General features: G+C 35.5%; 2 protein-coding genes and 1 long non-coding RNA gene across 6 annotated transcripts; 1 reads left to right on the forward strand and 2 right to left on the reverse strand.

The window, feature by feature from the left end:
• Positions 1–1146: 1146 nt before the first annotated feature.
• Positions 1147–12432, reverse strand: u2af2b (U2 small nuclear RNA auxiliary factor 2b). 4 transcript variants are annotated; one of them, XM_077195300.1, is made up of 14 exons: positions 11941–12431; positions 10378–10398; positions 8113–8245; positions 7680–7715; positions 7175–7278; positions 6250–6401; positions 5077–5193; positions 4851–4989; positions 4511–4590; positions 4139–4159; positions 3333–3455; positions 3158–3244; positions 2201–2452; positions 1147–2031 (listed from the first exon to the last, which is right to left on the reverse strand). In XM_077195300.1, exons 1-14 carry the CDS (start codon positions 11987–11989, stop codon positions 1897–1899), a joined length of 1449 nt encoding a protein of 482 aa, XP_077051415.1. In that variant the 5' UTR covers positions 11990–12431; the 3' UTR covers positions 1147–1896. The 4 variants fall into 4 exon arrangements, with proteins under 4 accessions (XP_077051415.1, XP_077051417.1, XP_077051416.1 ...); XM_077195302.1 differs by lacking the exon at positions 7680–7715 and having other exon boundaries at positions 11941–12432; XM_077195301.1 differs by lacking the exon at positions 4139–4159.
• A 172-nt stretch (positions 12433–12604) lies between these two features.
• Positions 12605–16742, reverse strand: ccdc106b (coiled-coil domain containing 106b). The gene is made up of 7 exons (XM_077195310.1): positions 16513–16742; positions 16309–16380; positions 15325–15423; positions 15022–15228; positions 14774–14926; positions 14151–14357; positions 12605–14068 (listed from the first exon to the last, which is right to left on the reverse strand). Exons 2-7 carry the CDS (start codon positions 16343–16345, stop codon positions 13752–13754), a joined length of 1020 nt encoding a protein of 339 aa, XP_077051425.1. The 5' UTR covers positions 16346–16380; positions 16513–16742; the 3' UTR covers positions 12605–13751.
• A 753-nt stretch (positions 16743–17495) lies between these two features.
• LOC143701709 (uncharacterized) lies at positions 17496–20030 on the forward strand. The gene is made up of 2 exons (XR_013190156.1): positions 17496–17846; positions 18321–20030. It is a non-coding gene; the product is annotated as an uncharacterized LOC143701709 (long non-coding RNA).
• Positions 20031–21565: the final 1535 nt, after the last annotated feature.

The raw sequence follows: 21565 nt of genomic DNA on the forward strand, positions 1-21565 counted from the left end.
AGTATTATTGAGGGATAAATAAGACAAACCAATAAAAAAAAGTTTAAGTGATATTTATATGGACAATCCAGTGCACTTTCATTTGCCAAATATTTATGCACTGCTGTATTTTTAAATCATTTGAAGAAAAAAAAATCAACAACTTTCTGAAATAAGATGCTGTTTGGTGTTTTTTTTATATGCATAAGAAAAAAAAGCATCTTCAAAAACCATTCCATTAAAAGACTGTTGATTGTTGTAAAAGCATTTTACTACTGTTTACATAAGAAAATCAAGACATTACCAAAAGTATTCAATGAACAGAGAATGAGATGGAAACACATTATGAACAACTGACCGAGTCAACATGAAAACACAACAGACCTATTCGTTTTTCTATCAACCATGAGTCTTACAGTGTTTGTTACCACACATCTCGATGTTCAAACCACAATGATTATGATTAGATTTGAACTAGACAACAGCATACAAACTGGTTTTAATCAGAACACCCCAATAGAAAAAGTGTTTGCAGCATGTTGCTGCACGGCAGTGATAAAGTCTTTAACTTGACAGAGAAAGAGGGAGAAATTAGTGATTAACTTTGGTTTGGATTGACAAAAAGACCTCATAAAACCAGTTTAACACAACTATCAGTTCATCCAAGGCATCGCAATACTTCCCAGTTCAATCTGATCTTCTGTAACAGAAGCTAAAAGACTATAATGAAGAAATGAACTTCACAAATTAAATTCACACTAAATATTCCTTAAATGGGAAACATTCGGAAATCTGTCATTGATTCTAGACACTTGCGGCACACGAATGTATCAATATAGATCTACTGATTTCAGATATTAGCGTTTGTAGCACTAAAGATGTTCCTTGTACTATTTTAATAAATCAGTAGATGTACAAGCCTGGTAGTTGTGCTGTAATATGTAAGAAGCAATAAGCAACACAAATATTCAAAATATGTAATCTAGATGTGCAGAGGGAATAAAGATGTATATTCAGCATTGAAGATAAAGAAAATACCAGTTTTGTTTAGAGAATAGCCATATGACCAGCCACGAAGTACAAAAATGCTACATATTGCTTCTTAACAGAGAAGCATGCGGCGTCTTTCAAACCAATTGACAACCAGACGGACAGATTGACAACGGATCATACTTCCAAGAGTTTTATTATCAAAAGTGGCCTATTATACTGAGAGAGAAAAAAAAAAGACAATCACACGTACAGAAACAGAAAAGGTGCCACATTGGACAAATGTCATCACCATCTAATCGTTTGGTGATATGTATGGAAGAGACCCAGTAAGTGTAAGAACAAAACAGACAAAAACAAGATCTAATACCTGGAGATATGAACTGCAAAAAGCTACAAAATGGGAGGGAGATGTGGTGAGCTGGCCAACAGAGAAGACAAATGACTTCTGAGAAGGGATACAATTCAAATGAAGAATAAAAAGAGATAAAAACAAGGTAAGGGACCGAAAGACGACGTCTTCATTTGAATTACCCAGCAATTATGAACAAAACTCCGCATTTGGTTGGGTATCAATAGCTCTTTCATCTTCTCTGATGGTCAACAATCACGATTTTACATCATTTGTTTCAGTGTACAATTAAAAAATAGTAACAATTTTATTAACAGAATAAGTATAATCAGTATTACAGAATATCTCCCGCTAATAATCTTAAAATACAAACAAAAGAAGAAACCCTCCCATAATTGCTCACAAATCATCTTTTAATTTAAGCCTCAAAAAAACAAAAACAAATTCACCTTTTGGCTTTTTTAAGCATAAACAAAAAAAATGTTCCCCCTGTCATCTCTGCCTCAATTGCTCTCTCTTTTTATACGAGTTATCGCAAAGCTGGACTCCATCCCATTTTTCCTCGCTCTCTTCCTCTACCAGAAGTCTCGGCGGTGGTAGGCATCTGGATCGCAGTACTTGGTCACCACCACTCTGTTGGCGAACTTTCTCCCCGTTAAGCCCTGCATGGCTTTCTGGGAGTCGTAAACAGATGTGAACTCCACAAAGATCTGGAAAAATAAAATAGATTGTGGGATGGTTTGAGTATGTTTGTGTAGCACTACCAGATGTTCATTGCTGGAGGGTTCAGAGTCAAAGTGCTTTATTTAGCACCTACGTAAAAGGAATGAAACACAGCCCGTCCCCATGCATCACTTGAGCTGGTTTGGGGAGGCTTACCTTGCCGGTTCCAGGGATATCAAGGCCATCAACAGGCCGAGGAATCTCTATGCTCTTGACCTGGCCATATTTGGAGCACTCCTCCTTGACGTCCTCCACTATCTCCTCGTACTCCTCGTCGTCCAGGAGCTCCTCTGGAGCCACCATGTTCATCAGGCACAGGACCTCGGTAGGGATGCCGCCCATCTGCATCATGGAGTTTGCCATCATCCCCGGTACTTGCAACGTCACCGGAGTCTCATTTATACTCGTCTACAGAAAAATAAAAGACCGTTTGACAATCCAATTATCCTATTTAAAATAAACTTGTGCATCAGTGCTGCATACATTTTGAAAGACTTTTTTTGTGTGGAAAATGCACAGATGAGACCAAGAACATATGCACTACCATTCAAATGTTTGGGGTCAGATTTTATTCATTTGTTTTTATTATTTTATATTTTTTGAAGAAAATTAATACTCTTCAGAAAGGTTGCATTAAATCAAAAGTGACAGTAAAGACATTTTTATTATTTCAAATAAATGCTGTTCTTTTGAACTATCTAGTATTAAAAAAAATGATCACAGTTTCCACAAAAATATTAAGCAGCACTACTGTTTTCAACATTGATAATAAATGTTTGAGTAGCAAATCAGCTTTTTTAAATGATTTCTGAAGGATAAAAAAAAATCTGTGAAATGTGAAACTTGAGTAATGATGCTGGAAATTCAGCTTTGATCACAGGAATAGATAGACAATTATAGATAGACAATTATGTATGTTTGCTCAAATGTATGCATTTTTGGTGAGCATAACCAATTAAGAAAAATATTAACAATTTAACCAAACCCAAACTTTTGTACAGTAGTGTAATAAGACAAAACACGTACAATGCTTTAACCACAAAAATTTCACCAAGTCTTATTTGTATAAAATGTCTCCAAATGACTGAATTTCATGTTAAACTTGATTCTTACCATTGTGGCATTCTTAGCCCCTACACTTGCCCTCTGAACCAGCAGCTTCTTATCTGCCAACTGCATACCATTCAATCCTGCAATAGCCTGGACGAAACATTAAAAGATTAACTTAATCTTAGCTAAACATATTAAAATCCATGGACACAGTGAAACACTAACCATGCCAACTCACCTGATCATTGATGTTAACATCCACATATTCACAGAAAGCATAGCCCTTTGAGAGGCCGGTAGCGCTGTCCTTAACCAAATTGAAGGCTTTGAGAGGTCCAAAAGAGGTTAACAACTCTTTAACCTGAATACATAAAGAAAGAAATTCAGGATTTACATTACATCTAACATAAGCAGGAAAAAGGTAAAACAAACAAACAAACAAACAAATAAAAACATTACATTTGAAACATTTAAAGTCCCCCTGTGGTAAAAATCAAGTTTTTAACTGTTGTTTGTATGCCTATGTGGTGTTTTTAAATATGCTTAAGACAAATCATGTGCAAATACATAAGTCAACACTATTGCTGAGTATTTTCTCTTTAAAACCGCAGTGAACCAAAGACAGTCTCAAACGCGGTATGAAATCACTGGTGTTTCTGACGTCACAAACTACCTTGTAACCAATCACGACAACGTGTGATCGTCAACGAGTGGATCTCTAACCAGGTGTGAGTGAGTAAAGGCGGGGCTAATTTTCATTTTCATAGGTATACTAAATGGGGCAAGGGTGTAGTTAATTCAAGCTATTCTAAGGCATGAAAACATTTTTTTCAAGGAAAAAAAACTTTTAAATGTGTCATTTTGGTGATCAAAAATGAGTTTTAAGGGATCAAATTATTGACTACAGGGGGACTTTAATTTCCCCCGAGATCCACTCATAATGTTATTAAAGTTTTTTGTGCCAAAAACATTTCAGCTATTCCCTGACCAATTTCCACCTTTTTTGCTGTGAGTTTGCTCGTGTGTCAAATATGCATATATTACCTGGTGTTCAAACAATCTGTCCTGAAATAGAAATAATCAAGGACTTTTTAAAAAAATCAACTTCAACTGCTCATTTCTCATGTTGGGAAGGATATGCAGAGAATGAAGAGCCACATGCAGCCAAGACAAGCACAAAGCTGGGCAAACCTTAAAATAAATTATCGTTAGCCGTTATAGTGTTTATGAATAATACAATCTATCCTACTAGCTCATTATTTCACTATGACTTTCTAATTATTTTGTGCAGTTTAGTTTCAATAAATGTTGATCTTTTTTGCTAGTTCCAGTAAAAGGGAGCAGTATGTTTTCATGGCACATGAGGCTCTTATATGAGTTATATAGACTTTCTACCAGAAACCATTTGTAACCAACCTGGTCATCGTTGAGATAGTTGGGCAAACCTCCAATGAAAAGCTTGTGAATAGAGTCAGGTACAACAGTGGACACCACACCTGTGGAGCAGATGGAGAACATTCATTAACAGTCAATTGACTGGCAGAAGAAAAGGAAGAGGATAACAGACCGATAGACTACAATCATAAGGTTGTAACAGACTCATTTTCTTAGGTTTAAACAAAATACATTCACCTGAGAACGTAATACAAATCTGTGCTGAAATCAGCCATTTGTAATCAAAAGAACAAAAGGAACATGTCATGTTTGTTGTAGTTTGAGATCCCTGAGCAAAGAGGGAACTGTAAAGTGGTCATACCCGGCACATATACGCTGGGGTTCTCGCTCATGCCAGGTAATGGCTGATAATCGTGTGGCCGGCGAATCTTTAAACTTTGCGCCTGGAAGATGATGCCATCAAACGCCATGGCCTGTGTGGTCTCATCCACTGATCGGAACTGAAGAATTAATGGGAGGAAAATTGTAAAGAACCAAGCTTACCAATTCATAGGCAATATAAGTCAGTGTGTACAGGTGTTACCCACCTCAAGGAAAGCAAAGTTCTTGTCCTGGTTAATCTGGACGGCAAGAACAGGGTTTCCTGGGGCCTGAGTCAGACCGCCGAGTCTCATCTGGGCATTGAAGAAGTCCATCATGGATTCCTGAGGAAGAAGGGCGTTATATAATGCAAAGACATTCATGCATTTAAAAAAAAGGATGCACAGATTAATAAGATTTATTAATTTTTAAGGTTATGAACAATAACCTAAAAAATGGCCGATATTTAAGTGTATACTTTTATGGTTTTTCTAACTAAAAAAATTAAAAATAGCACTAACAATTATTTTTAAATGGCAGTGAATTTAGACAGCACATTATGTACAGTATGAAATTGCTTTTGATTCATTCTAAGATTTGCTAAAGATTGTATTTAAAAGTGTCATTCATTTATTAGTGTTTTTTTAAGATGTAGTGATTTCTGAGAAACGCTGTTGAAAGTGAATCGACCAAACGCCACAACACACTGTCGTGTCTAAGAGTGAGATTTGAAGAAAGACTGTAGAAAGGGAGAATGCTGAGAGACATTACAAAAGATAAAAGCACAGAGGACTATCACAAGAAAAAGAAGGTTTATGATAAGGCAAAAACTTTGGGAACCGCGTTATATTAGAAAAGCTTTCCAGCGCTGGGGAAAACGAAGCAGGAAGGCCTGAAAATGGACACAGAGGTTGTGTAGGTTCTGCTCCACATGCGAGTAACATTAAGTGTCACAGGTCAAAGATATGGTGTTGTTGCAATATTACCTATAGTAACAGGACACTTGTTTGTCCGGAGCTGCTGGTGACAAACAACCAATTCTTGCTTGTAAATACTCTTTTTTTATTCTTCCTTGTCGTTTGTTCGTCATCTTCACTGTTTTTTTTTTCCAGGAAGCATTATTTTGTTTCTCTTCGGCTATGATAAACTATGATCCACTTTTGCATTGTGTGTTTGTGCATTTTGGCAGCGGAGCAATGAAGGGAGGGGTAAGTTGTTTGGGTTGATTTCACATATCAACAGTGTTTCTCAGAAATGTGAAAATAGGGGAAACAAGCATGTACAATTAAATATTCAATATGCTTCTGCAGAATACATCTAATTGTGCCAGTGTTCTGTGGATTTGTTCTCTAAAGCCCATGCAGAGTAATTCTAGTGTGTGAATAGTGTTCATTCAACACCTCTGTGATGCCAAATGGGATATTGCCAACGTAAAGTCTGCGAGCCTGGCGAGTCATCTGACTGCCCACTACGGGCACCGGGGTTGGCGTTACTGCCAGGCCGTCTGGCGTCATGGTGGGCAGCAAAGCGGTGGCAGGGATCTGACCAGCAGCTGAGGAAGAGAAAGACAGAATAATTGCATCAACAACAGAATATGAATTATTAAATAACATTACATTGTTATTATCAGGAGATGTCTGTAAACGCCTGAACCAAAATTTAAAAAAATAAAACAAGCCAGACAAAGAACGAGAGAATAAATAACACTTGATCAGGGTGGGCGATATGAGCAAAAAACAAAACAAAAAAAATTCGTAAAAATATTTAGTTGATACTATACCAAAAGTATATAGTGGCCAAAAAAAGTGATGTCCAGCCAAGAAAAAAATTACATCTTCACCCTTTATTCAAAATTTGTTAAAGATTTTGTAATCATATTACGTAGTTTGTTTTTCTATGCATGAAATAAAACCTGTAGCTGTAGTTTGGCTTTTTTGACAAATAATTTTGTCAGTTAAATACCCTAACCAAGTTTAGTGTGTATTTTTAGATTTTAATATATATATATATATTTTTTTTTCTCTCATTTTTCAATAATCTAATCAAACTTGTAGGGTCATAAAAAAACAAATATCTGCTCTGGACATCACTTATGACCACTACTATACAGCATGATATAGTAATTTTATGGAAAGATATTAAAAAAAACCCCTACTGATAAATAATTAATTTAAGCATTTTTATTTGAACAATCATTGATTTGGCTATCAAATTTTCAACACATTTCTGTGCACCATTTCAACCGGTATATCACCCACCCCTACCCTAGTGAGTATAATGAGTAGACACTGGACACAGGGTAGTCTTTTAAGCCATGTCACTCACCTTGCATTGCCTTGTACTGCATGGGTGTAATATGCTCAAAGCCAGGAGGCGGTACATCCCAGTACTTCTTAATTTTCTTCTTTTTCTCCCGTGGAGGAGAACGGCTGATTTACAGAAAGGTAGAGAGAAAAAGAAAAGAACCGAAGTGAATTAATTTTTATCTAACTGGTATATTACATATTCAACAATATGATTACTCATTTATTTATCTAAAAGAGCCAAGTCATTTAGTTAAATTATTCCTTTAAATCCAAAAGAATAGTACAATTAAAACCACAATAAAAAAAATTGTGAAATAAGAATAATAATCTGTAACTGTAACAGTTGGCACTAATTAAAAATATTTTACCTAGCGTAACAACTCCACACATAAAGACAAGGATTTTAACGCAGAAATAAGAATGAATTCATCTTACAAACTCCTTCAAAGTCAAAAACCCTAGCCAGATGGATTTGTAATTTGTAAACAAATGGAAAAACTGGGTCAGCCCATCTGCAGTATTACCTGACGTTTTCTTGGGGATGGTTCTGAATTTGATCACTGAAATGACATTTAAGAACAGGGTTTGACATGTAGCTACTTTACAGTAGCTTAAACTACAGTACATAAACTGAATGAGGTTTAAGAGCAAGACTAATGATTTTACCGTGCATCCTGCCTTATTCTTGATTACAATGCATTTAAAACAGACTACTTCAGTTTTAAATTCAGCTTAAACTGCGTAAATCAACAAGCATAATTAAAAGGGCATCAATAGTCTCATATTGTAATAGCAACATCTATTATAACAGGGCTTAACAATAAGAATAGATAGCAGAAAATCAGATATTCAAATATGCATGTACATCAACTGGCCCCAAAGCTCTCACTCTGCACCCTCTTTATTGTTGAGCCTTGAACAACGATGACAGTCACGTCACTACATTCCCTCTCGCACCTGCGTCTATGGCGGCGGTCCTTGCTGTCGCTGCGGCGTTCCCTGCTTCTTCTCTCTCTGCTCCTCCTCTTCCTCTCTCGACTGCGGCTGCGTGAAGGGCTGCGGCGCCGGTGCCGGTTCTCTTTGTCCCGCTCTGAGACAGAAGAAAGAAATGAAAAATATGAGCAAAAAATGAAACCAAGCCACAGGCTCCTGAAGCAAACCAGTAGGGATGCTCCTAACAGGATTTGTGCAGCCGATACCGACAACCCATTTCTTGTCATCATGATCGGCCGATACCAATCATTCAAACTTAATTTAAGTATTTCTACGTTCTCTAAAACTTTTTTTTCAGCTAAAAGTAATGCCTAAGATGTTACCTTGGTTATATTGTTTACAGTGATGTTGTATATTCTTTTAATTGAGAATGAAACAAATATTCTTTTTACAATAAACATTGAATAGGCCTTTAAAAACAGGGCTTACACAAACCACTATCCATATAAAATAGTTTGGGCTTTTCTCAATCCTGTCAACTACAATCTGGGCCAAATTTTGTTGAGATCTCAAAGCAATCGAAAGTTTGGGCATTTGGAGCCATGGTAGGCTTTTTATCAAAATTCAAAAACCTCTCCAAACAAGTGATCTGAGTGTTTTTACTGAACGTAAGAACTACTGACTAGGGCTGTCACATAAAAATTAGAATTTTGAATATTCTTAGAATGAAAAAATAAAAAAATAAATGCACATTCGAATGCAAAAACCGTAACATTTTTGGTGTGTCAAAAGGGTGCGTGAGACATGATGATGACATGGTTTATTTTTGTTAGCTTATCCAGTACAGTGTGATGCCGCTGCGTTAATTTGAAAAATGGCGGAAAAAGAGAATGAGGACTCAGGACTCGGTCAGAGCATTTAATTTTAATAAAAGATGCGATGCTTGATTTGGTTTAGATTTGCTTATCTTTTCAAGGGATAGTTCACCCAAAAATGAAAATTGGCTCACGATTTACTCACCCTCAAGCCATCCTAGGTGTATATGACATTCTTCTTTCAGGCGAAAACAATCAGAGTTACATTAAAAAAAATATCCTGGCTCTTCTAAGCTTTATAATGGCAGTGAATGGCCATTTCAGTTTTGAAGTCCATCTAAGTGCATCCATCCATGATAAAGGGGCTCCACACGGCTCTGGGGGGTTATTAAAGGCCTTCTGAAGCGAAGCGATGCTTTCGTGTAAGAATAATACCCATTAACTGACATTATAAAGCTTGGAAGAGCCAGGATATTTTTCAATATAACTCCGATTGTATTCATCTGAAAGAAGATGGCTGGCCTGAGGGCAAGTAAATCATGGGGTAATTTTCATTTTTGGGTGAACTATCCCTTAAGACAAGACAGTACTTTTTTCCTCTAACATGAATGCCTTTAGAATTCGAATTTTGTTAATATTTAAAAAAGAAATTTAGCTTTTCAGCCATTTTGACATCCCTACTACTTACATGTGTAAATGCCACAATAAAGCATGAAAATATTAGTAATTACATAGACTAAGTAACAAATAATGAGATCCTGGTCGATGAGTGATGATCTTCCAGTGCTGTTTTAGCTGTGCGCTCCTATTCTATGGCGCATGGTAAATCAAGGCCTGTTAATTAAACCAATCCAAGCACGCTTCAGCTTAAAATAGTGTCCGATTGGTCTCCACACATCGTCCCTACCCACTATACCCACCCACCATGCTCGAGATCCAGCTTCCATTGGTTACACTTTCGTCATGATGGCGATGCGAATGGATCAAGGAAGTCCTATAGCTTTAGCCGAGCAGCATGTCAAATCACTCAGTGAGGATTTTCTCAAGAATGACGCATCATGTTATGTATTTGAATAAAGACGTGCAATTTACTTTGGTTTACTTCTGTTTCACAAATTTACAAAATTAGGCGCAAAAGTCTAATCTGTACTGTTCACATGCGCATCGGCGACGACTTTCATATGAATACTTAAAGTTTGGTCGCAAATTGATTACTGATTTGTCGCTAGTTGAGATATTTTCATAAAATTTTGATCGGTTTGTAAGATCGGCCAAATTTTGTGACTACCGATAGAGTCAGAGTCAGGAAAGAGGAAGGAACAAGAAGAGAAAGCCCATTCCAGCTGCAGAATGAAAGATTTGACACACTATTATGTAGAGTTTCACTGAGTATCTAGGGGAAAAAGGAAGATTAGAGGTAAAGGAAAGAGACAGGTTGTGTGTGCTTTTCTGCACCTCATTATTGGATACCCACCATGACCGTTTAGACTGTCACCTGTGCGGAAGAAACAAGAGGGGTTAAAAAAGGGAAAACAAAAGTTATTGCAACTCAATTTTACTTACAAACAGAATACAGAACGTAGGGCTGTAAAATCATAACATAAAAGTCAGTGTTTACAATATGTGTGTGTCTGTGTGTGTGTGTGTATACAGTATATATATATATATATATATATATATATATATATAACCATGGGTACACTTGGTTGAGTTTGTTACTCTGTTTATTTTTAAGAGCGTCAACCTGTATTCATAATGTCTGAATGCAAATATGGTTAAGCAGGACCACAACTTTCACAAGCCAATCCGAGAGAATGACTCTGCTTAACCATATTTGCATACAGAGATTATAAATACAGGTTAATGCTCTTAAAAATAAACACTGTAACAGACTCAACATTGAATGTGTACAATTAATGCACTTGGATTAAACTCATTGTCAATAATTAATAGGTTTTAACAACCGAAGTTTACCCATATATGTGCGTGTGTGTGAGAAACACATAAATATATACAATATATATAAATATAACAATCTATATATATATATATATATATTACATAAAAATATATTATGTAAACTACATTGATGTTAAATGTGATTAATCACAATTAATCGATTTTACAGCCCTAACAAAATGTGTCACTTGTGGCAGGTGATCTGACAACAATGTAGACTAGACATACAAAACCTGCAGTTTCAAGCTGATCATAATTTATATATAAAACAATAAATTCAAAGCTTTTAATGGCATGTCAATTCTGGGACAATCACCACAAAAAAAATTCAAGAAAGCTCTGAGCTGTTGTTTTCAAATATAAAACTTTCTCAGCAGTTATTGTAGAGGTGTGTTATTTTATTATTATTTTAGAATTCATATACTACATTATTAAGACTTAAAATCAGCATGAAATGGAACTTGCAAGTGTCTTTTCTTTACTTGTGTGACACACCTGAAATGGCTTCTTAAACAACAACAAAAAATGTAGGTCCAGACATGATTTTGGGAATTGATTGGATCGTTGTGCTTTGCGATTACTGTGATCTCGTCTGAAAGGTTGTCCCGCCCTCGCGCCAGTAAACACGTCATCAAAAAAGTGATGTCGTTGCAAGTGGGAATGTTAATTTGATTAAAGATTACAAGGGCACACAAATGTTTAAAAAAGTAATGGTGTGCACATATAAATCATTTATAACACTGCAATATTCCATACATTTTATTTCATGTTGACTTTAAGTAAATTGAACTTTTATTGACACTTTTTATCCAAACAAAGGGAGTTGTTTCACCAAATACAGAATAAAATAAATAACACGTGTAAATTTAAGTAATTATAAGCAATTAACAATTATCAAATGTTTATGCATATTTACAGCTTTCTACATCTATTTTCTTCTATAAATCCTAAAAAAAATGTTCGAAGTGCTAAGTGCGTTTAATTACCGTAAGCATCAATATGTTTAGTTATTAAGATAATATATTGCAATCCAAGTGATTACCGTTCAAGGCAGGCAGTGGTGCACATTTATACTCACCTTGTTTGTTTTCAGATAGCTGTCTCTCGAATTCATCAAAATCAGACATCCTGGTGTTTTGATCTAACCCAGACTCTGAAACTTCAGTTAACACGCTCTTTCGCTTTTAAATATCGCTCTCTTTGTCACACGCAATTTCAAGGGACGGACTATAAAAATGCAGATGTTTTAAAATGTTACACCAGCATATACAGTTTCCCAAAATGCACTTAAATGCGTGGAGAGAGAAATACACGCTTTGCTTTAGAGGATTGTTAGCTGCTAATGCTAACTCGACCACCGCAGGTTGAAAATGAAGGGCTTGCGTCCGCAATACAGATGATTAAACCTCGTAGCTAGTAATATTTGCTCTTTTAGATAGTCACTTTGATAGTCAAATGCTGTAAGTTGTCATTATTAACTGTGTTGAAGTCTAACCCGTCTCGGCTGAGGAAGCTAACCGCTCATTCCGCGTTGGCGGATGCTGATCGTTTCTTCACAGCCGCAAAAGTCACTCTGAATAAGGGAAATTAAGCTGTGCGCCCCTACTGACCAGGAGGAATCCCCACATTTTCATCCACTTTTTAATCCTCCATCAATCTTCCACTTTGCAGTTTAGCTTTGATTATCTGAGATTAGTGAAGGGGATTTCTCACTGTAAATGATTGAAAGATGCGCTCTTTCATACAATATTGGAAATGTTTAATAACAGCAGGGTACAGTTTTGAAATGAAGTCATAATACAAAACAAAAAAATAATCAACCACAAAACGCCATTTAAAACATTTAACTGATGTTGCAAAGTATAAACATGTTTTAGCGTTTGCTTTAATATTATACAGGCACAACAAAGGAGGGTTATGAACTAGTTAACAGACACCAAGGGTTATGAACAAACCTTTTTTCTCGTAAATTATATTTTAAATCAATGAACAGTCTTTGACATTTATGGTTTGCTTTATAATCTCCAGAGTCACATTGGAACCCAAAAGTGCAGAAATGTAAACGATGTCTCTGATATCAAACACCTCATTTATATACATAATTAACTCTCCCCTTTTATCAATTATAAAAACAATTTGAGCTGATTTTAATAAGGCATCAATACACTTCTACCCAAGTGATTTCAATGATTAACAGATCTTGAACACAGCATAGCAGCACAGTTATGGGAATAGTTACTTATTCTCACATATTAAAGAATAATGTGTTCCTTTATCATCTGATAGCAAACCGTATTAGTTAGGATAGGTTAAGAAAAAAAAGACTGAAGATGATTTAGGAACACATTTTTTTAAGATGGTTGCAAGCTGAGAACTGTATTTGAATTCAATAATCTGTAGGCTGACTCATTATGTTCAAATGTGATCACAAGGGCCAGGATATTAAAAAGAAGTGGTACCTTATGTTATCCCCAACTTATAATCTCAAACAAGACAAGTCCTTTACATTTAAGGGGTGAGATTTTCAAACATAACAATGAATGAGAAACTTAAGCATAAAAAACAAAATAAAGACAGACAACCTTTTAAATACAGTGGCTGACTATTTACCTCACAAATGACCAAAATCGTTTTCTTTTTTTTCTACCAAAAACTTTCTCTTAAACTTTCAAAATAGTACATTATTGGTCCAAATGCTTACTCAACATGTAATTCTTTCAATCTACACACTTTAACTGAATAATTACCAACATTAACTGGGACGGAGTTGGGTTTTTCGTTCCAAATGTGTAGATGGTAGGGAAGAGAAAAAAAAAGAGAGAAAGAGAGACACAGTCCAACACTGCTGGCTTCTCTCCCCCCCAAAAAATAATACTTTTTGTAGGATATTCAGTGCCTGAACCTGTATGAAATGGGCAGCAAGAGGTTGTTCTTCTTCAAGGCCTGCACCTTAGCGTGAGAGTCCTCATCAAGAGCTTTATAGCAGCGCCTCGCATAATCCAGAAGCTTCTCTTTGGACGAATCAAACTCCCCAACCTCAGATACCTTCTCAGGAGCGACCAAAAGCATTTCAGCTATAGGAGTGGTGGAGGCCACGGTGTTTCGGTCAACCCCATGGACCTGGAATGCTCTAGACATGCTCTTCAACTTCTGATAAGTCACAAGGATCTTATTGTAGCGAAGCAGAACACCTGCAGGGTCTTTGACTGCAAAAAAAGTTACCATAATTATCAAACTACTGTTTGGTAATATGGAGAGTTTCTTTGAAGAATATAGAGACTTTCTTACCTCTTTGTCTTTCCATGCTTCGCGCAATGCGAAAAACGCGTCGCCTTTTCACTCTCGTCTGGCCATTTAGCCTTCCTGAACGGTTGTTTTGTAAGCTTTTACTATCTGAATCGTCACCATCATCTTCTGTAACAATCTGCTCCTCTTCCACATAATCTTCCTCCGCTATATACTCTTCCTCCTCAATCACCTCCTCTGCTTCTTGATCTGAAGTGAACAACAAAAAGTTTATATAAATTATATATATATATATATATATATATATACATACACAATTTTCTAATTCAATTTTTTAATCAAATGTATCATTACAGAACAGGGCTATTATCTTTAAAACTAAAAAACAGCATAGATTCCAGCTAGTTGCCAAAGCAACATTTCTCATTTTCATTTAGTTTCAGTTGAAGTTCTAAAATAACGAAAAACCAAATAAACTGAAACAAAAACTAAATACATTTTTTTTTTTTTACAAAATACAAAAACTTAAAAAAAAATCTAAAACCTATAATAGTATATAAATTAGATTAAAATAACACTGTTACAGAAGCATAAAGCAACAGTGAGATCGCAATTGATTTTTAATTGGGGGGGGGGGGGGGCAGTAGTAGTGAAAGCTAATTAGCTGTGTTTTCTGCTGCGCTTTTGGTTGCGTGCAGGGATTTTTCCCGAGCGTGTCATCATGGGTGATGAAGGAGAGGGTGTTTTCCGGGTGGAGGGCTTCAGATTGGTGGGCTGCTTCTGACTGGTGTGTTGCTGCAGGGCCTCTGCTTCAGTTTCTTACATAAAAGATTAGAATAAAGATAACACTAAATCATAAAATAGGATTATTACATTACAAGACACTACATCGCAGAAGCACAATTTAAACTACCTTTCTCCATTGAGCCATTGCTCTCCTGACTCTTGGTATTGAAAATGAATCTGTCAAGTTGGCAGCGCAGGAAGTCCCTCTCCTCCTCCAGATCTTCGATGCGTTTTTGGAGCCAGGAGTTCTTTTCCATAGAAATCTGCAGTTGTGCTCTGAGGCTGGTAATCAGAAGGTACGGACTGCAAGGAGGAACCTGACCGGAGGCCGACTCTACAGAAGCATTGATTTGTAGAACATGATAAAGTATAGAGCTCAATTGTGATAATCAAACATGTTACTCTGTCACAACATGGCTGGAGTAAATACCTTCGAAGGTGTGGTCACTTTGATTATAGAAACCAGACTCGTCCAGGGTGTTGTCCTCACAGGGGATGGAGATTTCATACCCATCTTCATTCTTCAAACCTTTAAACAGGATCAAGACAAATAGGACCTTATTAACCAAATGGATGGTAGCTGGTCCAAACTGGATATTTGCTGCTCCAATCTTAACCCTATAAATCCTACGGTATCATTTTTTTCATGCCTTCTGCCCTCTGTTTGATAATTCATACTTTTAGCAAGTAAAAGGCCTTTTAGTATAATTCTAAAAATGTCCACCTTTCAGATTGTAGTACACAATCACTTTTTGCTGTGAAATCTTAACTTATTAAACAGAGGAATAACTTTTATATTGTTTGTAAGTTAGATTAACATTTATGGACTGAAGTAACTTCCTTGATTATCCTTGAATAATTTGAAAAAAATCATGTTAAAATTGAACTAGGAAATATGATTTTGAGGAATATTTATTTTACGTACATGTACCGTCTGCTAAACTGTTATAAAGACATTATTGACTTACATTTAAAGCCAACATAATTTCATTTTACTTTTTTATTATATAAATAAAAGCAACTGCAATTTTTTTGCCCAGTTTGGGTCTTTGAATCAAATTGATGTTTTTTCACTCATTGAATGCGAGCTCCATATTCTCCTTATATTATATGAATCATAAAAGCCTGATATCAAGTATAATACAAAGCATACAACACATATGCAAACTTTTATTTAGAGTTTTCTATCTATTACTTTTTATATGCCAGACTTAGACGGTTGAAACAGCGGTAAATCACCGATTTATTAGTTTGTCAAACAGGTGTGTGAAACATGGTGGCAAGTCAACCAGCTAATAGCTAGAATAAACCAGCTCAAGTCCCAAAATCGTCATAAAGCATCTCAAACTGGATTTACCAAAAGAAATAGGATTTTATCCAGTTTAAAAGCTTTTTAAAACTAATAAAGTCTGACCTCTGCAGCTCTCCGTGCTTCTCTGTGCCTCAGTCATGATTCAGGTGACATGGATTGGGTACATTCGCAAAACTACAACCAAACATAAACTCTCTCAAAAACCGATATTAAACTTTTCAAAAGAGCAGAAATGCATGACACAGCATTGGGCGTGCTGCAATTAATAACAATGCAAGGACGACTAAGTAGTTAATTAGGCATTACCATTAAGAAGTAGTTAATTAAACAGTAGTTAATTTGCTTGTGTCTCTCTAGTCCTGTCAAACAGGGCAACGGATGACCGTTTCATACATTACATGTTATTTGCTAATAAAATGCGTGCAAGTATATTTAAATTAGCTTTGGATAAATTAACTCGCATAATTAGTTCCACTAAATTGCACGATACATTTATCGCATGTGAGGGTTAATAAACTTGTGTATTTTACAAATATGCAACTTCAAGGACCTCGCTTGGTAAACCGCAGACGGGATTGAAGCGTACGCCTGTTGATTGGCTCTTGTTTGTTGTTGTGCATCTATGTTGATCGCTGCATCATAAGGATTGACTGACTGAACCATAGTCTGTGGAGCGAGATTATCCGGATCCGTCAAATATCATATGTACGCCGCGCTAAAAGTCAGATCCGACTTTTTATTTTTATTTTAATAGCAAGTAGCACATGTAATTTTAATGATGCCCCCTATAATTAAACTAACAATATAGTATTTTAATTAATGTAGCGAATTTTGGGATTCAAACAGAAATGCCTTTTAATAAAAAATAAAAAAAGAGTTTTCAGGATTCGGTTGTTTAATTTATTGTTAATATGATAAATTTGTGCGTTCAAATTATGTCGAATAGATCGTAATATATATATATATATAACTGAGGTTAAAAACCTCAGATTTTAATTAAACCCCGATCTTTTTTCGAGTATGGGCGAGTCAGTGAGAAACCTGGCGAAATAGCACAATATCTAGGTATTTATCAGTTTATAAAATAAATAAACCATACAATATTTTTACACAATAAAATAAGCTGATTCCCTGCAGACAATATAATCGCATTGCAATATAACAATATGTAATGATAACATTTACAGTGGCTTTATAAGGTACACCATAGAGGTACACCGTCATCTTGCTCCGAGGTGACTTGAACGCACGACGTAAACACGACTTCCCAACTTGTAACGAACTTCCCAGAAGGACTTCAACGCACCAAATGTACAAGAGATAGTTGTACTGTTATCTAGTTGTATTTTTCAGTGCCAGAGCGCATATTACCATGTAAACATTCCCCCAATTACTGTTGTTATTTACTGTAAATTCTTAATACATAGGCTAAAGTAAATTCATAATACATAAAAAGGGGATCTCAATCAAACACTGTTTAACTAGTTTGAAATGGCCGATTCCGGTGGTGTCAAATATCGACATCCCTGACTGGGAGGGTCCGGAAGCAGCTTCACAAAGATAGCCTACTCCATACCTGGCTCATACACCTGAAACGAGATGAAATATTTCATATATAAGTGAAGATACCGAGAATTAAGGTCAGTTTATTGAATTATTATCGATGCACGTCTTCTGTGTTTGTGAACTGTTGTGAGTAGAGTAGACTGTTTTTTGTTTTTGAGTGTTGATCGCACATGGTCTTTCTGGGAACATAAAAAAAATATGGACGAAAGTTGTTACAGGTAACGTTAGCCTGTTATGTTGGTCGCTTTGAAGTAAATAGTTTAAACTTGTGGGTTCAGAATCTAGATTTTACACGACTGGACATCAAGTGGACCAAAAGTTGAACAAAATAGTTTTAATAATAAAAGGATGACACACTAAGCAAAATGAAGCCATATAGCCTACGAAACTGTGTAAGTTGTGTGTCTGGCTTCATTTAGCGTAGTGTGTTATCCTTTTATTATTTGTAGTGTGCAGTTTTACACTGTTATTATATTATTATACTTTGTTTATAAATGCATTTATTTATGTTACAACAATATATATTTTTATATATTTGTCTCCAACAGTTCCCATGGCATGTGTGGGTCTCAAACACTGCAAAGTGGCCCTGGGCTTTGCTGTTATTTTCGACCTTTTTGGATTTACGGCCCTGTTTATGGGGCTGTTTGTGCCACTGAAAATGAAGGAGAGAGATTTCGGGGACCTTTTTGTCTACACTGGGGTTGTCTTGGTACTGATCTCACTTGGTGGTTGGGTCATGTGGTATAGTGGCAACATTGAGGGTATGCCAAAACAAAAGGATCTGAGTGGAATTGGCAATGCCGTGGATCGCTTGGCCCGCAACCTCAGCAGGAAAATATATAGGCCTACACTTCGTGTTCACAGAGGGCTCTGACTTTTTGACAGTGAATCTGCTGACGTTTTAATTCTAATTTCTATTTTTTACATAAAAAAGACTACATTTTTTGTGCCTTACAAATTTGGACATGGAGAGTCAAAGTAAAAAACAAAGAAAAAAAAATGTCAAACTGAATATCCTGATCTTACACCCTGCTTAGGTAAATAGCAGTTATAGATAACTGAATAACATATTCAATTCATATCACTCATATTATTACTCTACTGTCCTTTTTATATAAAGATGATTTAATATAACACTGCAATTGTAGTTTATTCAGTAACTGTACAACAAAGGTCAGAAAGAATGTTACTACACAAATTGTTACAAGAAATTCAACTTGACCCTAGTGTTAACATGTATGCAACGTATTTTTAACATTTATTATCTGTTGTTTTAGCAATTCATGGCCAAGAGCTGTGTTTATTCTCTGTAAAGTTTTTTTTGTGTGTGTGTGTGAAAAAATGTTAATTGAACATGTAGACAAAATGTATCTTGATTGATATTTGGGCAAATTGTCAGTATTGTTTGTACTCTGTAAAAAATTATATGATCAATATGTTATGACAAAATAATTTATGTTATCAGAATCAGAAAGAGCTTTATTGCCAAGTGTGCTTGCACACACAAGGAATTTGTTTTGGTACTGAGGCTTCCAGTGGACATATACAAATACAACAAGAAACATAATACTACAAATTATAAGAATAAAAAATAAAAATATAAATATATGAGAATAAAAGTATCACAGTTGGGTTTAGTAGGAATAGACATTTTCAGATTTACAGATTATGAACATATTTACAGTGTTTTGAATATTATAAATAAATAAATCTACATATAAGTATCACCTGAGTTGTAGGATATTGCACTAAACAGTGGGAGTATTGCACTTAAAGGCATATGCCTTGGGAGGTGTGTTAACTGTTCAGGAGGGAAATGGCCTGTGGGAAGAAACTGTTCCTGTACCGAGATGTTCTAGTGGCCAGTGATCTGAGTCTCCATCTTGACGGTAACAGTTCAAACAGGAGGTTTATACAAGATTCAATAATCTTATTCAAGATCAAGAATCTTATACAAGATTAAACTCATTTTTTTAGTCAGTTTAATGTAATTTAAGTCGAAATGACTTAAACATCCAAATTGATTGTACTTCAAAATTTAAGGCAACAACTTTTTTTTTACAGTGGAACATGTTCAAGTTGGCTATTTACACAGAAAAATCATTATCAGTGCACAATCATTTGCAGGACATCATATGATCTCTAGATGGAGACAAACATGAACATTTTATGATCTGGCAAAAGTTAGTGGTTACATGGTTTTTGCATGACTAAAAATGTCAGTTTTCGACTCATTAAAAGCTGTTTTTGATAAATGTTTTGAATTGCTTTCCCTTTATATTGATATTTTCTATAGATGGTATGACAGACAAAATGAATTTACAAATAAGCAAATAAAAAAATATCAAACAAAAACAATTTACCTTAAGTAAATTGATGAATATAAGACTGCATTATTATTGTTATATTTTTTTAAATGCAATATCAAGTAGATCAACTTTCTTCTCTGCCTCTTAAGTGTTTCCAGTAAACAAACAAAAAAAGCTTACAGTTAGTCTAAGACAAAAAACACTGGACTTTATTTAGCTCTTGGGTATTTTCCTGTTTAGCACTTGATCTCCTGGGGCTTTTCTTGTTTTAAGCCTTCTAAATGGGATTGGGACTTATTAGCACATGTGGTCTAAAAGTGGCATATTCTGTGTGGTACAGACTGGAGTGATAAGGAAGATTTGCACTTGATGTGAGAAAAGTAAGCCTATTCTTTGGGAAAAGAGATACAAATACAAATCAATGATAGTTATGCAATTTTCATTGTGCTAAATTAGTACATTGGTGTAATGTAAGAGCAAACAAGAGCAAATCGTTGTTTGTAGATACAGTAGACCCCAAAGGTTAAATAACCCCCTTCTTTCAAAAAGATTTGAATCTGTGCGATTAAACATCTTCAAAAATGTTTTGGACAGATTATAATGCATTTTACGGCTATTTTTTTAGGCAAACGCCCTAGTAAGAAGAGAACCTGATTGACTGCATGCTGTACCAGTTTGGAAGGAAATCATGCTTGCTATTCTTTGGTCTAAACTTTGAAAAATAGTTTCTATATCAGTTCAAGAAAATGACATGCACAACAATTATAATATAAAAAGTATAGTTGTAAACTGACATTTTATGTTTACACTGAAAATTATATGATTAATAAATTATACAACATATGTTTTTACATTTCTTGAAGCTATTTTCAACTTTATTTTTTACAAGTTATACAAGATTCAATTCGTTTAAAGTCAGTTTAATGTAATTTAAGTTGAAATTACTTAAACATCCAAGATAATTGTACTTAAACATTAAAGCTACAGTATGATTTTTTTTTCGCCACTAGGCGTTGCTAACCTCTTCCAATAACAAAGGCTTAGATTGATGACGCAGTGATAAGCGGAATCATGGAACTTGTCGTCATGCTGATGGATCTTATAATGTTTACGGATGAGTAAAAACATTCATGTTTAACATAACTGTGTGGTATGAAGCAGGGTGCGATTGTTAATAAGAGACAGATATCAGCTATATAACACTGATTTGTTTTATTTGCTCATCTAATAAAGTACATGCAAGAGCGGCGCTGTCAAGTCATGAAGCTCTGTCAAGTCGAAGTTTGCCACGAAGCTCTCGGCATCTCGAAAACGCCACGCCAACCACTTGTCCCAAAGTCTGCTTGCCATGATCCATAATGTTTGAACGAAACAACTACAGCGTCCCGCTAGACGTAATACAGTTGTCCACATCTCACGCCATGGTTACTATGGCAGTACAAGCGAAAACCAGGGAAAACGCGGATATTATGTCATTGACA

This window comes from Siphateles boraxobius, unplaced genomic scaffold, assembly GCF_051911475.1.
Source record: "Siphateles boraxobius isolate OS27281-9 unplaced genomic scaffold, OSU_SipBor_1 33, whole genome shotgun sequence".
In the NCBI taxonomy this organism is placed as follows: domain Eukaryota; kingdom Metazoa; phylum Chordata; class Actinopteri; order Cypriniformes; family Leuciscidae; genus Siphateles; species Siphateles boraxobius.

What these genes read in the sequence shown, in the direction of transcription:
- u2af2b (XM_077195300.1), bottom strand. Translation starts at nt 11,989, where the DNA reads ATGTCTGATTTTGATGAATTCGAGAGACAGCTATCTGAAAACAAACAA. An exon ending in CATCCCCAAGAAAACGTCAG is followed by an intron (nt 7,279 to 7,679) that starts GTAATACTGCAG and finishes TCTGTAAATCAG; the next exon opens with CCGTTCTCCTCCACGGGAGA. An exon ending in ATATCCCTGGAACCGGCAAG is followed by an intron (nt 2,032 to 2,200) that starts GTAAGCCTCCCC and finishes TTATTTTTCCAG; the next exon opens with ATCTTTGTGGAGTTCACATC.
- ccdc106b (XM_077195310.1), bottom strand. Translation starts at nt 16,345, where the DNA reads ATGACTGAGGCACAGAGAAGCACGGAGAGCTGCAGAG. An exon ending in AAGCACGGAGAGCTGCAGAG is followed by an intron (nt 15,424 to 16,308) that starts GTCAGACTTTAT and finishes TCCTGTTTAAAG; the next exon opens with GTTTGAAGAATGAAGATGGG. An exon ending in AAGCATGGAAAGACAAAGAG is followed by an intron (nt 14,069 to 14,150) that starts GTAAGAAAGTCT and finishes CTTTTTTTGCAG; the next exon opens with TCAAAGACCCTGCAGGTGTT.